Consider the following 14,259-nt stretch of genomic DNA (forward strand, 5'->3'; position numbering starts at 1 on the left):
AGTTAGAAACATTGAGGAGAAAGAAACATTGGTCAGCTGACTCCAGGGGCGGGGGGGATCGAGCCCACAACCAAGGTATACGCCTCCAACCGGAATCGAACCTGGGACCCTTTATTCCGTAGGCAGATGCTCTATCCACTGAGACAAACCAGTCAGGGTCCCTCTAAGATTCTTAAGTCTGGCTCTTTAGTTATTTGAATCTGCCATCTTTCTTTTCTCCTCTCAGTAGGTGTTTGGAACCACAGGGCCTCTCAGGGTCCATCCCTCCTTACTCACTTGGGGATATATTTGGTTTCTAAACCACATCATACATTTTGCATTTCTTTAAGGGTGTCTTTTCAGGCAGCCCATCCCTGACCCACTTCTTGAATTACTGGGCCGTGGCTCTGCGATAGGAAAGTCGACATCTGCACAGTTGGGCAGTTTGGGAAACCCAGGCGCAAAAAGGGGAAATAGTTCAGATTGCCCAGCAATTGCTCTTAGAGAGACTGGTGCCTCCAGAACAAGAAGTGTGGTTCAGGTTATTCTAGTCCTGGAGGCACCACCCACTGTGAAGGGGCAATGGGCCCTGTGGGGCTGATAGGATAGTGGCTAAGATCAAGGTTCTGGTCTGCAATCGCCTGGGCTTATATCTTATTTCTCTTGTCTGTGATATAGGGGGAATAGTAAAGTGCTTAGAAATGTGCCTGCCACACATGATAAGTGCTCAATAAATGGTGGCCATGCTGCTATTAATATTATTAACATCACAAGAACAGACCCAGAGACAAGGAGGCATGGGTCAGACTGTTGGATCTTAGGGTGTGGGTGGGGATAAAAGGGAGAGATCAACCAAAGGACTTATGTGCACACATATGAGCCTACCAGTGGTCAAGGACAACAGGAGGGTGCGGGCATGAGTGGGGAGGGGTGGGGGATAGGTATGGAGGGCTGAGGACAAATATATGATACCTTAATCAATGAAGAAATTTAAAAAGTATTATTAACATCACCATGTCATCTTTCTATACATATGTTGGGTGACTCTTCCTCATCTTTATACTAGACTCATCTTTAACTTTTGGATTGGAGATGGGATTGAATTCTTTGCTCCTGACATGTATAATAAGTGTCTTTTGCTGAGGTGGAAAGATTGAGGGAAGAAGACTAGAGGGGGAAAGGAAGGGAAGGAAAAGGAAGGAAGGAAGGAAGGAAGGAAGGAAGGAAGGAAGGAAGAGAAAGGAAAGAAGGAAGGAAGGAAGAGAAAGGAAAGAAGGAAGGAGAAAGGAAGGGAACTTGGGTTCATGAGGAAAGGAGGATCAGATTCTAAATCTAGTCATGTTCCCTTTATAGATGGTGGGATGGGAAGAATAGACCTTCCTAAGCAGTATGGAGGCTTGATATCCTTTGTCATTATGAGGAAAGATTTAGGCATTTCACCTTTTTTTTGTTTTGGGGTATATATATATATATATATATATATATATATATATACACACATATACATACATACACACACACACACACACACACACACACACACACATATATATATATATATATATATATATATATATATATATATATATATATAAATAAATGTTTTATTGATTTTGTACAGAGAGGAAGGGAGAGAGATAGAGAGTTAGAAACATCGATGAGAGAGAGTCATCGATCAACTGCCTCTTGCACACCCCCTACTAGGGATATGCCCACAACCAAGGTACTTGACCGGAATCGAACCTGGGACCTTTCAGTCCCCAAGCCGACACTCTATCCATTGAGCCAAACCAGTTTTGGAAATATTAGTATATTTTTATTGATTTCACAGAGAAAGGGAGAGGGAGAGAGAGATAGAAACATCAATGATGAGAGAGAATCATTGATCGACTACCTCCTGCACGTCCCCTCCTGGGGATTGAGCCCACAACCCAGGCATGTGCCCTGATTGGAAATCGAACCATCCCATCACCTCCCAGTTCATAGATCAACCCTCAACCACTAAGCAACACTGGCCGGGCCCCAGGATGTTGGTACCATTTTCATCAGAGAACTCAAATTTGGGGACAAGACTAGCCTCTTGGTCAGCCTGGCTTTGTTCTGTCCTTATTAAAAGGTGCCTCAAAAAACAGCAGGTCGGAGGCAGTTTGCACAGGTGGCTGCCAAGAGAAATTGGGGTGACTGTGAGCCTCGTGGCAGGTTAAATGAGACTCAGTGCTTCTTTGTTTGCCCTGATGTCCCTGAGAAGGATGCCTGGCGATCACTTGGTCTGCAGGGTGTTTGCTTCTGCAGGCTGATTTAACCAACTCTGACAGGAGGGCAGAGGTCCTCCAGCAAGGTCAGGACCACAAATCCCATCCCAGCAGGTGCATGATGAGGAGACAGCGCCCTCCAGATGACCTTCAGTTTTCCATTGATTTCCCGTCAAGTGGTGCTTCCCCACCCCCATCCTGCCCCTGCCCCTGCCACTACCCGTAGGCTCAGGGCTTTGGATGAGGACATAGATCAGTTTTCTGCGAAAGAATACACAGAAGAGGTTAATTCAGAGAGAGGCCCTTTAAGGGACGTGGTGTTGCTACGTTGGGGATTATCTTCTGGCACTACTAGCTTACAGTGCTAATATCAGGCCTAGAATGTCCTTTCGGAAAAGAGTGGCTGATGTCACAAATGGCATCATTTATCCACTTGGCCCCACTTCTCTCCAGGTTTTGGAGTGTGGAGGTGGCATTGTGGGGTCATGAGTAAGATTCACATATGTGCGGTGGAATGGGTCCCTAACCTACTGTCAGGAGTGTGTTGGGCAGAGAGGACCAGAAGGGAGAAGTTGGCAGTGTGAGCCTCATTCACTGCCCTGGGGCCTCTCCCAGCACTGACCTTCTTGCCTTCTGGAAGATCAGGCTTCCATACCATCCAAACGGTCCGTTCAGGCAGACCCAGATTTTTTATTTATTTGTTCAGTGTATCTGTTAAACATTTCCTACCCTGTTTTCCCGAAAATAAGACAGTGTCTTATATTGATTTTTGCTCCCAAAGATGCACTAGGTCTTATTTTCAGGGGATGTCTTATTTTTCCATGAAGAAAACGGTACACATATATTGTTAAATGAAAATAAAGGAAATTTATTACTTGTATACGGTACAGTAGTACGGTAGTTGTCAACACAAACCAGACAAACTGTGAATCCTACAGTATCAAGAATTTACTCATTTATTCAATGACAATCATGTCATCATCTTCTGGAATATCATCATAACAATCCAATTCCTGAAGTTCCTGGTGAATTTCTTATGACTCCATTTCTTTCAGAATCAGTGGACCAAATCTCTCATGTTTAGCCTAGGGGGGGAGGGGGCCTTATTTTCGGGGAGATGCCTTATATTTCACTCAGAAGGAAACCTGTAAGTAGGTCTTATTTTCGGAAGATGTCTTATTTTCGGGGAAACACGGTATGTGCCAGATCCTGCGTTAGGTCAAGGTATCTAGTCTTATACCGGGGAAGGGAGATCCTCATCTCACGGAGCTCACAATTTTATTTAGAGACAATCAGCAGGCAAAGAGAGAAAGGAGGGAAAAATTTTGAAAGTGGTAAGTATTATGGAGAAAATAAAGTAGCATATGAGATAGCAAGGGCTAGAGCAGGAGTTGAGTAGAGTGGGCCACCCTAGATAGGGTAGGTTGAAGAAGGAGAAGCCAACCAGAAGATGATCTGAGAGGAGTGTGTACCAGGAGGAGGGAGTAGCATATGCAAAGGTCCTGAGGTGAAATGATCTTGGTGTATTAGAGGGACAGAAAGAAGTACAGTGAGGATGGAGTCCAGTAGGCAGGGAGGGCAGGAGACAAGGTGGAGCAGGAGAGGTGGGCATGGCCAGGCAGTCTGGGGCCTGCAGTCACGGGAAAGAGTTCAGATCATATTCTGGGTGCCATGAAAAGCCATTGGAGGGATCAAATGAGGAGAATGCCATAATCTGATTTCCCTTTGAAGAAGATCATTTGGTCTTCTGTGTTGAGAATTGACTGCAGAAGCATGTGTCCTTCGTGGTGGTGTTTTAAATGCCAATATTCTCTTTCCTGGAGGAGGCAGCATGGAGGCCTCTCGATTCCAGCAGCAAAGATGGGCTCTGAGGATGGGTTTGTCCAAGAATTGTCTCTGGTCAGTGGTGAGCTTCTGCTGACAATCACACCCACGGGACAGCCCAGCTCATCGTTGGCGTCTCAGAAAGGACTCAGCCTAGAATCCAGGAACGAAAAATATTTTCCAGGCAATGAGGTTTCTGGGATGGGTGTGTGTTTTTTTCTAGGTATGCCTCACCCTAGATCAAGCAGTCTTTTTTTTCTTTTGAAAGTTGGTTGCATTCTACACATTTTTTAGTCTCTGGAGGAGACATTTATTTTGTCATGTCTGGATGCCATTTGGAAGGTAAACCTGAGACACAGAAAAGCTGCAGTCTTCCCCCTCCCCAGAGCACCCCCTTCTCCTGACAGTCCCTCCCTCCACTCCCCCATTATTTACCGGAAGGAACCACACTGCTTTCCCCCTTCTTTAGTCTCTTATCCTTGGCAGCCCCTTGTCTTCAACCCTGAGTTGCATATGTCATCAGAACACCCAGCGGCAGCTCAGAAATCATGGCCAGGTTCAATATAAATTCCGTCTTGCTTAGATAGCTTTGCATAATAAGTCCCTGAAAAGTCTTCACCAGAGTGGATGCCGCAAAAGGAATTTATTGGGGCTAGCGGGCCCAAACGTCAGACTGAGTGGCTTTCAAGTCGTAATGGGGGTTTTAGGGTTCAAAGTCTTCATCTGACATTTTAAAAAATATCTATTTTATTTATTTTTTACAGAGAGGAAGAGAGAGGGATAGAGAGTTAGAAACATCGATGAGAGAGAATCATTGACCAGCTGCCTCCTACACCACCCTCACTGGGGATGTGCCCACAACCAAGGTACATGCCCTTGACCGGAATCGAACCCGGGACCTTTCAGTCTACAGGCTCTATCCACTGAGCCAAACTGGTTTTGGCTCATCTGACATCTTTTGCAAGGCAGCGCCCTTGCCCCCAATACGCCATTCCTGTGATGTTAGGAAAGTCAGAGTCACAGGGTGACCGCTCTAAGGATGCCTTGACTAGGCCTCTGGGATGCTTTGTTAAGGAAGAAGATGTCTGTGGGACTAGTCTGCTACAGGTTAGTGCTTTCAAGTTAACCCATGCCACCTGCCCGAAAAATTTCCCCCAGGAACTAAACCAGCCCAGTTACCGTCAGTTCACTGGGCCTTCCAATTCTGCCATTAAAATATGGCGCGAGAGCCTCACAAGGCCCTCTTGCTCATGTCCTTGCTTTGGGGGTTGGGGAGCTATCTTTAGATAAGTGAGTTTCAGATTTCTCAATCACTGGGGGATCCGTCAGAAATACAGATACCACCGAAGCCGGTTTGGCTCAGTGGATAGAGCCTCGGCCTGCGGACTGAAGGGTCCCAGGGTTGATTCCAGTCAAGGGCATGTACCTTGATTGCAGGCACATCTCCTGTGGGGGGTGTGCAGGAGGCTCAATGTTTCTCTCTAATTGATGTTTCTAGCTCTCTATCCCTTTCCCTTCCTCTCTGAAAAAATGAATTAAAAAAAAAGAAATACAAATACTTGCTCATATCTCAAGCCTACAGAATAAGAATTTCACAGGCCCCCCCCCCCCTGCCCTACCCCCACTGATTCTGCCACAAACCAACGTTTGCATCCAGAGCCCGAGGCCATTCTCCCTGAGAGCTGGGTGATGGCATGCTAGATAAGCACCCAGAGATGCTTCCTGCCTCAGCAGATGGCAGCACATAGTGAGCTTCTTGTAAAGTTCAGAGGAGGAGAATCTCTGCATCGTGTGGTGTGACTATTGTAGATGGAGAAATGGAAAGACCCCAAGAGCCGAAGTGGACATCCTAGGAAAAATTCAGTTGGATTTGAACTTGCAGGATACCCGTTTTCAGATGCCTAATCAATCCTGTGTGTGGACAAGCCAGATAAACTTCATGTGGAGAAACTTCTAGTGCCCCAAGCCTCTCTCGACTGTGAAGCTTCCATTCGTTTGCTAAGGGGTGGCGTGACGTTTCGATCAAGCCAATCCCTATTGACCACATGCTTCTGAATTCCCTGCGTTATGCTTGGTTGAGTCGTGCCGAGTATGGAACTCTTGGTCCCCTGTCTTCAAGATGCTATAATACAATCGAGTCTGGTGGGGAGAGGTGAGGAGGGCAGTTCAGATGGGGCAAACACAAGTGAAACACGTGGGGAGCTCAGAGAAGGCGGTGAGAAAGCATCATTGGCCGAGATAACTGGGAGGCTTTCTGGAAGAGGCAGGACTCAGTCAGACCAAGGGCAGGAGGCAAGGATTCCAGGTGGCAGGAAGCATTTTGGTGGAGCCCGAGGGTAGGACTGTCTGCTTCATGTGTGTGGAAAGATCATTATTCATCCATTATTTCTTCATTCACTTCAACCTGGCAAGCTGTGCTGGGCTTGGGGACAAAGTGATAAACAGTCAGATGCGGTCTCTACATTTGGGGCTTCTGGGATCATTACGCAGCCATTTCGGTGTTCTCCTGGATGCCTGAGGTTCCACCTCTGCCGCCCCACTGCCTTCTGCCTTAGGACAGAGGTTTGAAGACACTGCAGTAGTGAGTGTGGTGTGTATGGGTGCCACGTGGAGGGCACTGGCCAGCCCAGGCAGAGGCTCATTCAGGAAGTGGCACATAATATAATATTACTCTTTGGGGGAAGGAGAAAGGAATTACCACTGATCATACCCACACTTGGGAAGTAGGGTTTAGACTCAGGGAGGATGAGTAACTTGCCTCAGGGTTGTGCAGCCAGTAAGGGGTGGAGCTGGGCTCAGATCTGCCTGATTCCAAGTCTCTGTCCTTTTCCCTCTGCTCCCCATTCCCCTAACCCCTCCCTCCCCCCATACCTCTCCAAGGGCCTTGATGGCTTGGTAGAGGAATTTGGGCACCTTTGAGAGCCATCTGAGCTACTATACTGAGAATCCAAGACTAAACGCTGGGTTTGAGGGAGGGTGGGCAGGAGAAATGTTACAGGGATTGTAGTCAGGAGTCTGCTACAATAACCCGGGAGCTGAACTAAATGAGAGCGATTGCAGACATTCTCTTGTATTCCCCCCCCCCCCCCCCCCCTAAAGTTGCAAGTAGCCATGCGATCTGAAACACCAACCTATATGTGCAAAAAACTCAGGAGACCACGCCCACACATGCCTCATATGCTTTACCTCATTTAAACCCCTACCATAGGCAGAGGAATTGTTGGAAGCAATTCAACAAAGACTTATTAGGCACCCACTGTGTACTGGGCTCTGTACAGGACACTGGGGTAAATCAATAAAAAGGCCAAGTATGCACTGCCCCAGAGGGAGCCTTTCACGTTGAAGCTTATATGAGCGGTGCCCCCTGGAGTTGTTCAGTGCAAATCTTGCGTGGCTGTGTGCAGTGCCCTGTGCATGTGGTCTGTGTCCTTGTGGAGTTTTCAGTTTGGTAAGGAAGACAAATATTAAGCAATGAATTGAGTTGAAATTGATATTATTAATAGTAGTAGTATTATTGTCTTTGTTGGAAGGGGACAGGATGAGGGAGGAAGGGGATTGGAATCTCTTATCCATCACCTACAGCCCTTTCCTATTTTAAATACCAGAAACACTGTCCTAGTCAGTGTAGGCTGCTATAACAAAACAAACATAGATTAGATGACTTAAACAATAGACATTAAATTTTCACAATTCTGGAGGCTGGGAAATCTAAGATCAGGGTGGCAGCACAGGCTAGTTCTGGTGATGGCTGAGGGTTCTCTTCCTGACTTGCAGATGGCTCTTCTCATGCTGTCTCCTCACATGGGGATGGAGGAGAGAGAGAGAGAGAGAGAGAGAGAGAGAGAGAGAGAGAGAGAGAGAGAGAGAGAGAGAGAGAGGGAGAGAAAGAGAGAGAGAAAGAAGAAGAAGAAGAAGAAGAAGAAGAAGAAAAGAGGAGAGGAGAGGAGAGGAGAGGAGAGGGGAGAAGAGAGGAGAGGAGAGGAGAGGAGAGGAGAGGAGAGGAGATTTCTCTTCTTATGAGGGAACTAATCCCTCATCCCCAAATGTTGCTTCTCCAAATACCATCACTGAGAGTTGGCCTTCAATATGTGAATTTGAAGGGGGGGGGGGGGGGGAGGATGACACATATTTTAGTCCATAGCAAACACTAATGTTGGCTTTGTGTCAAGGGCGGCTGTAGGGGCAGTGTGACTGTGAGGAAAGTGAAAAGCTTCCCACCTTGCCCAATATCGCCCCTCTTGCTAGGTATGAAACGCTTCATAGCCCGTCCGGCAGGGCTCAGTGGTTGAGTGTCAACCTATGAACCAGGAGGTCCTGGTTTGATTCCCTCTCTGAAATCAGTAAAAAACATATATTAAAACAAAACACACCACACACAAAAATAAACATTACACAAATGGGAGATGGTTCCCCATGCCTCAGTTAAACATACTAAAATGCAAACAGGAGGACGTTTGTCTGTTGGTGTAGATGCGTTTTGCTGTGTTTGTGGACAGTGTGGAAGTGCGGGTAGCCGGGTGGGACGGAAGAAGATCCAGGTGGCCACCCACCAAAGAGCCTCCCCAGGGGAAAGCGGGGACAGAAATCCTGCCGTGGGCCAGGGCTTCTGTTTTCTCTGCTGATCCCTGTTTTTGGGCACACATAGCAGTGATGGCCCAGGTCCTTTTTTACAGTCAAAAGGGATTTGTGGCCGTGCAGTGGGAATGGAGGAAGAGGGACAACCTTTAAGAAAGGAAAGAATCCAGTGCCAGATGGAGTGAAGGAAAGGGAAGGGCCAAGGACAGCTTGCTAGGGAGATAGGAGGGCAGTTCCTCTCCCCACCTCCAGCCCCAGAAGAATGGAGGCTCCGAGGAGAGGGGGGCAGGTTCTGGCAAGAGACGAGGCAGCTGCTTTTGGACAGGTGCTGGAGGGAAGGCAGGACGCCTGACCTTGGGTCAGAACACGGGACCAGAGGGACAGTGACGAGCCAGAGAGCCCAGGTGTCTGGGTCGGAGGGCCGGGTCTGGAATCTATGAGAACAGCAATCAGGCCTCCAGGGGGAGGGAAGTGAAAGTGTGAGGAAGGAGAGGAGCCAGAGTCTTGAGGGGTGTGTGCGTGCTGTGGGCCCCGAAAATCACAGTTAGGGCCTCACTGGCATTCATTTAGGAGAAGACTCACTTTTTCCACCATGGATCCTCTTTGGCCCTGGAATCCATTTCTCCTTAGATGTGCTCCAGGAGGGTCACGGGAGCACTCTCTTGGCGAGGCTACTTTCTTTCCAGGTGGGTTCCTGAGGGATCCCCCCCCCAAAAAAAAACAAAAACAAAAAAAAACACGGCTCTGAGACGAGAGCCCAGCAATTGGTTCCTCTGGCCTTTCTCACTTCTGATTGCAGTCTTGAGTAGCCTGAAGTCAGCTGCAGATGAGAACATCATTCTACTCTGCCCGTGCCAGCCTAAGACGTCGATCATCCAGCAGGAAAGCGAGCCCTCTTGGTTTGGCGTGGATAGGTGATGGCTGAGGCTTGGCGGTGCCTGACCCAGCCTGGGGCATGCTGGTCACCGCTTCACAAAATGAGACCTTCGCTGCCAATTTTTCCTCGCTCCTGCTGTCCCTTGCAACTCAAATGCAAATGTCACCCCTGAGGTCCTATCACTGTGGGGTATTTTTTTTTTCTTTTAAAGAAATACCACATTGAAAAGGACACTTGTCTTCTCTCCTGTTAAATTGCGTTCCATGGGTTAGGGAGACCAGGCCATTAATTTTTTTTCTAGACAGCAGAGCAAGCCTTGTGAAGATTTTGGCTAATGAACTTTTGGAGAAGAGCTGCTCCCATGTACCGATGAGGTTCCAGCCTCTTTTCTCCTCCCTCATCTTGAAAAAGGCTTTATGTGTTGTTTCCAAGTCTCTGCCATCGCCTGGTCTGTTTAAAAGTGACTTCCCTGGAGAGGATGGCAGAGAGGGTGTTGGATGTCACATTTTTGCAGCTTCAGTCTTCAATACAGTTGTTCCAGGCCCCAGGAAGGCTCTTCTGTTTACATAAGGGAGGCATTATCCGCACAAAGATTACATTTAGACGTATCACCCCTCCCGCCCGCCCCCCCCACCCCCAGCATGCCTGTTCCTAATAACATTGCATGTTATGAAAGTGGAAAGTATTTAGGATGAAATTAATTTTCACTCAGTGCACCACTTTGTTTGACTTTCTTGTTCTATTCCGCATCGGGCATGGGCTTGGCCAACCTCACTTTTCATTTTCTTTTCTTTTTAAAAAAATAATGCATTTTTATTGATTTCAGAGAAGAAGGAAGGGGGAGAGACAGGAACACCAGTGATGAGAGGGGATCACTGACCTGCCGCCTCCTGCACGCCCCCCACTCGGGATCGAGCCCGCCACCCGGGCATGTGGCCTTGACCAGAATGGAATCCAGGACCTTGCAGTCCATAGGCCGACGCTCTATCCACTGAGCCGAACCAGCTAGGGCCTTACTTTTCATTTTCAGCAAGTTCACTTTCTTGTTCCTCTCTTTTGGATTGAAGGTGTTGGAAGTGAAAAGTCTAACTTGAGAGCCTACGACAGATTTCTTTTGTCTTGGCTTCCAGGAGTTTGTTTTGAAAATGGAGACCCTCTTCTCTCCAGTCGATGAGTTTTAGCATACAGTTTTCTTTCTTTCTCCTTCTTTTTTTTTTTTAATGGGTTATCTTTTTGCAGACGTTCTGGGGTTGGAATAGTATCTCTTTTGGCAGTCTGTCCAAAGATGGTGGGAAAACAGATCACTGCTTCTCCCATTGGACCCCTCTCTGTCACGTGCTCTTCCTTGTCAGTTCTCACCAGTGTGGCGTGGCTGGTGCTGTGTTGTGGAGGGGTGCGGGAGCACCTGGGGTGCCCTCGCCACGCAGTGCCACCTGGCCTGGCTGCGCTGCCACGGATGCTCTGTTACACGGAGGGACATTGCTTTAGCAGGAGGAGACATTTAAGCGGGTGGGACACCCAGGCGAAGCTCTGTAGGAAATGTTCCTTTATTTTTGATCAATCTCATGATCCTTGTTACCAGCCTTGATTACATCAGTATATGTGCCGTTATGTTTTATAGCATTTAATGGGCTCTCATCCCCTCCCCAGTTCAGTTGCAGCTGTGTAACTATTATAATTTGATTATAGTTTGTTTTTCAACTGCTAGGACACTTTCTGAGTACGTTTTGTCTTCCTGGTGGGTGAAGATATTCAGAGGTAAAAAAGGAATAAAGAGCTCTTTTTTATTTTTATTTTTTTAAAGGGGGCATATCTGTAAGTAATTTCCAAACGATGCCTCAGAAGCTGCAAGGATTGTATCCTCCCAGAATGAGGAATTTGCTTTAAACTCTTCGATTAGCTCTGATTCACTGACTTAAAAAAGTGTGGAAAATTTCATTTAAAATTTGCTTTCTTTATTTCTCTAAATATTTTGGTTAAGAGCTATATTATTTTTAACTTGGTGACGTTCCCTCCCTGATTTTGGCTTTTCAAAGCTACATAGAATCAAAACAAAGGGACATTCATAATGTTGCTTCGGAATGAGCTACTGGATTCTCCCTTCGGCCCTGCGTTCCCAGGCTCTTCCCTTCCGGTCTCCTCCGCTCCGTGAAGAGGCTCAAGTTCCCCCGGCTAGGACCACCTTATGACATGTGTATTAACCTCCACATGTGCCCACCTTTCATTTCTTAGGTATTTGATCTCATTGGCTACTTTTGGGATTTACATTTCAAAAATTTTACTCTTTATTAATTTGGTAGGCAAAATGAATATTATTGCTATAACTTTAAACATTTCATGGAATTATTTTCAATTACAGTTGACCTTCAATATTATTTTATATGAGTTTTAGGTATGTGCCTTATGTTTGATCAGTTTTTATCGATGTTATATTTTTGGCCTTTTTAAAGGATACTATCTTAAAATTAGTAGCATCACTACATGCCCAAGGATACCAAAGATTTAGGAATATATAATTTACTTAATTAAGTGGTGCTTAATCAGATCACCACTCCAGAAAGCCAGAAAGGTCTTTCTAGGTTTTGAATTATTTTGTGTTCAAAATCAACTATTTTATTATTATTATTATTCTTTTATTTATCATCAGAAAGCTATTTTTCTTTTTTTTTTAAAGCTCTATTGAGCTTTGTTTATTTATTTCTGTTATCCTCACCTGCGGATATATACATGTATATATATATATATATATATATATACACACACAGATATATATATATATATATATATATATATATATATATATATACATACCCCCACACACACATACTTTAAAATATTTTTATTGATTTCAGAGAGGAATGGAGCGTGAAATAGAAACATCAATGATGAGAGAGAATCATTGATCAGCTGCATCCTGCATGCCCCCCACTGGGGATTGAGCCTGCAACCTGGGCATATGCCCTGACCAAGAATCAAACCATGACCTCCTGGTTTATTGGTCGGCACTCAACTACTGAGCCACACTGGCCAGGCCTGAGGATATTTTTTCCATTGATTTTTTTGAGAGAGTGGAAGAAAGCGAGGCGAGGGGGCTAGGAGAAGAGAAAGAGAGGGAGAGAGAGAAAGAGATGTGAGACACACATTGATCACCTGCATCCCAGGTATGGACCCTTGACCAGGAATCAAGCCTGCCACCCTTTGGTACCCTGGCCGATCTATCCACTGAACCCAACAGTCAGGGGAAAAAGTTATTTTTCTGTAAGTGTGTGGTTTAAAAAGCCTGGGACATGCCCTCTTCACCTCCTTCCCTTTATCTTAGCTCTTTTTTCATGGATTGTTTCCTCTGTCCTTCTAAGTTTTATTTAGTTTTTTTTTTCTATTGTAATGGAAATCTGTGCTTCTATGCTGGAAGGTAGGGTTCATTCTAGACTTTGGCCGGCAATCCTGCGAAGGAAGTGTGTCTGCTGGGGGATGTTAATGAATGGCTCTAGAATGGTGAAAGTTGCCCAAGGTTGTTTCAGAGCCACCCTTTGAAACGGAACCTCCTGCTTCCTAGAACAGGGACTTGTCCTTCTCAGTTAGACAAATGGCCAGGTATTTATTTCTCCAGCAAAATTGGTTCTTTGGGGGAACAACACAAGAATTGGCCGTTCTGGCCGCTATCTAAGGGCGAATCTTGTCCAAATCCGAGGAACAAAGGAAAGGAACTGTTTATGGACATGGGAGGGGCTGCTGGAATGGAAGAGTCCATTGGCAAAACGAAAGTTGGAGGTATTGTGGCTTTTCCGTGCCTGACTGCCGGCCTCCCATTGGCTGAGCGGTGGCTGGACTGGAGGCGTCACCTCCAGCTGAGCCGTGCAGCGCATCACTTCCTGCGAGGCCACAGCGGCGTGCGGTGCAGCTCGGAGCACTTGGGCCACCGGAGCGGCTGGGTCTGGGACGGCTGGGTCCTGGGACAGTTCTCACGTCTAGGCTCCAAACACCGTTTTAAATGAGGTCTCTGCTTATGAATTATCACCGCTCATTCTCGGGGGGCCCTAGCTTCTTTGCTGACGAGGCTTCTAAGGTTCCTCGTGGGTTCCTTACAGGACGCAGAGCTGGTGGAGGCCCGACACCGAGCTGGGCTTTGCCCGCGGGCCAGGCCTTGGTCCTCATCAGCCTGCAGGACCACAGGCTCTTCCCCGCGAGGCGGGGCGGGCGGGCGGCCTTCCTCCGGCCTCATCCCCCTCTCTGTCCCTCCAGGCTCGGGGACCAGTTCTACAAGGAGGCCATCGAGCACTGCCGCAGCTACAACTCGCGGCTGTGCGCCGAGCGCAGCGTGCGGCTGCCCTTCCTGGACTCGCAGACGGGCGTGGCGCAGAACAACTGCTACATCTGGATGGAGAAGAGGCACCGCGGCCCGGGTGAGCGGGGTTCGGAGGGAGGAGGGCCGGGGGTTCGGAGGGAGGAGAGCCGGGGCTGGCCCGAGAACCCTGCATGCAGGCGGGGGTGGGGCAGGCTGCACAGCGCGCAGGGCCTCTTCCCAGAAACTCGCTTTATCGCTCATGACCGGAGTTAGATTCCAGGTCCGGGCACTTGTCCAGGTTGCGGTTCTATCACCCGACTGGGTGTACGGGAGGCAACGGATTAATGTTTCTCTTTTGCATTGGTGCTCCTCTCTCTAAAACGAATGAAGTGACTTAATATATATATATATATATATATATATATATATATATATATATATATATATATGATTTTTTTTACAGCATG

At 47.1% G+C, this 14,259-nt stretch overlaps 1 protein-coding gene across 2 annotated transcripts in view; it reads left to right on the forward strand.

Annotated features, from left to right (window-relative positions):
• Positions 1 to 14,259, forward strand: part of DPF3 (double PHD fingers 3) — a 257,039-nt gene that overhangs the window by 99,696 nt on the left and 143,084 nt on the right. For both annotated transcript variants that reach the window (XR_006741071.1, XM_036432371.2), the window contains exon 2: positions 13,750 to 13,910. Coding sequence is in view for 1 of the 2 variants with exons in the window: in XM_036432371.2 (XP_036288264.1) it covers positions 13,750 to 13,910 (161 nt within the window). In the remaining variant the exon portion in view is untranslated. The remainder of the gene's footprint in view (positions 1 to 13,749; positions 13,911 to 14,259) is intronic.

Source organism: Pipistrellus kuhlii, unplaced genomic scaffold (assembly GCF_014108245.1).
Source record: "Pipistrellus kuhlii isolate mPipKuh1 unplaced genomic scaffold, mPipKuh1.p scaffold_m20_p_1, whole genome shotgun sequence".
NCBI classification, from domain to species: Eukaryota; Metazoa; Chordata; class Mammalia; order Chiroptera; family Vespertilionidae; genus Pipistrellus; species Pipistrellus kuhlii.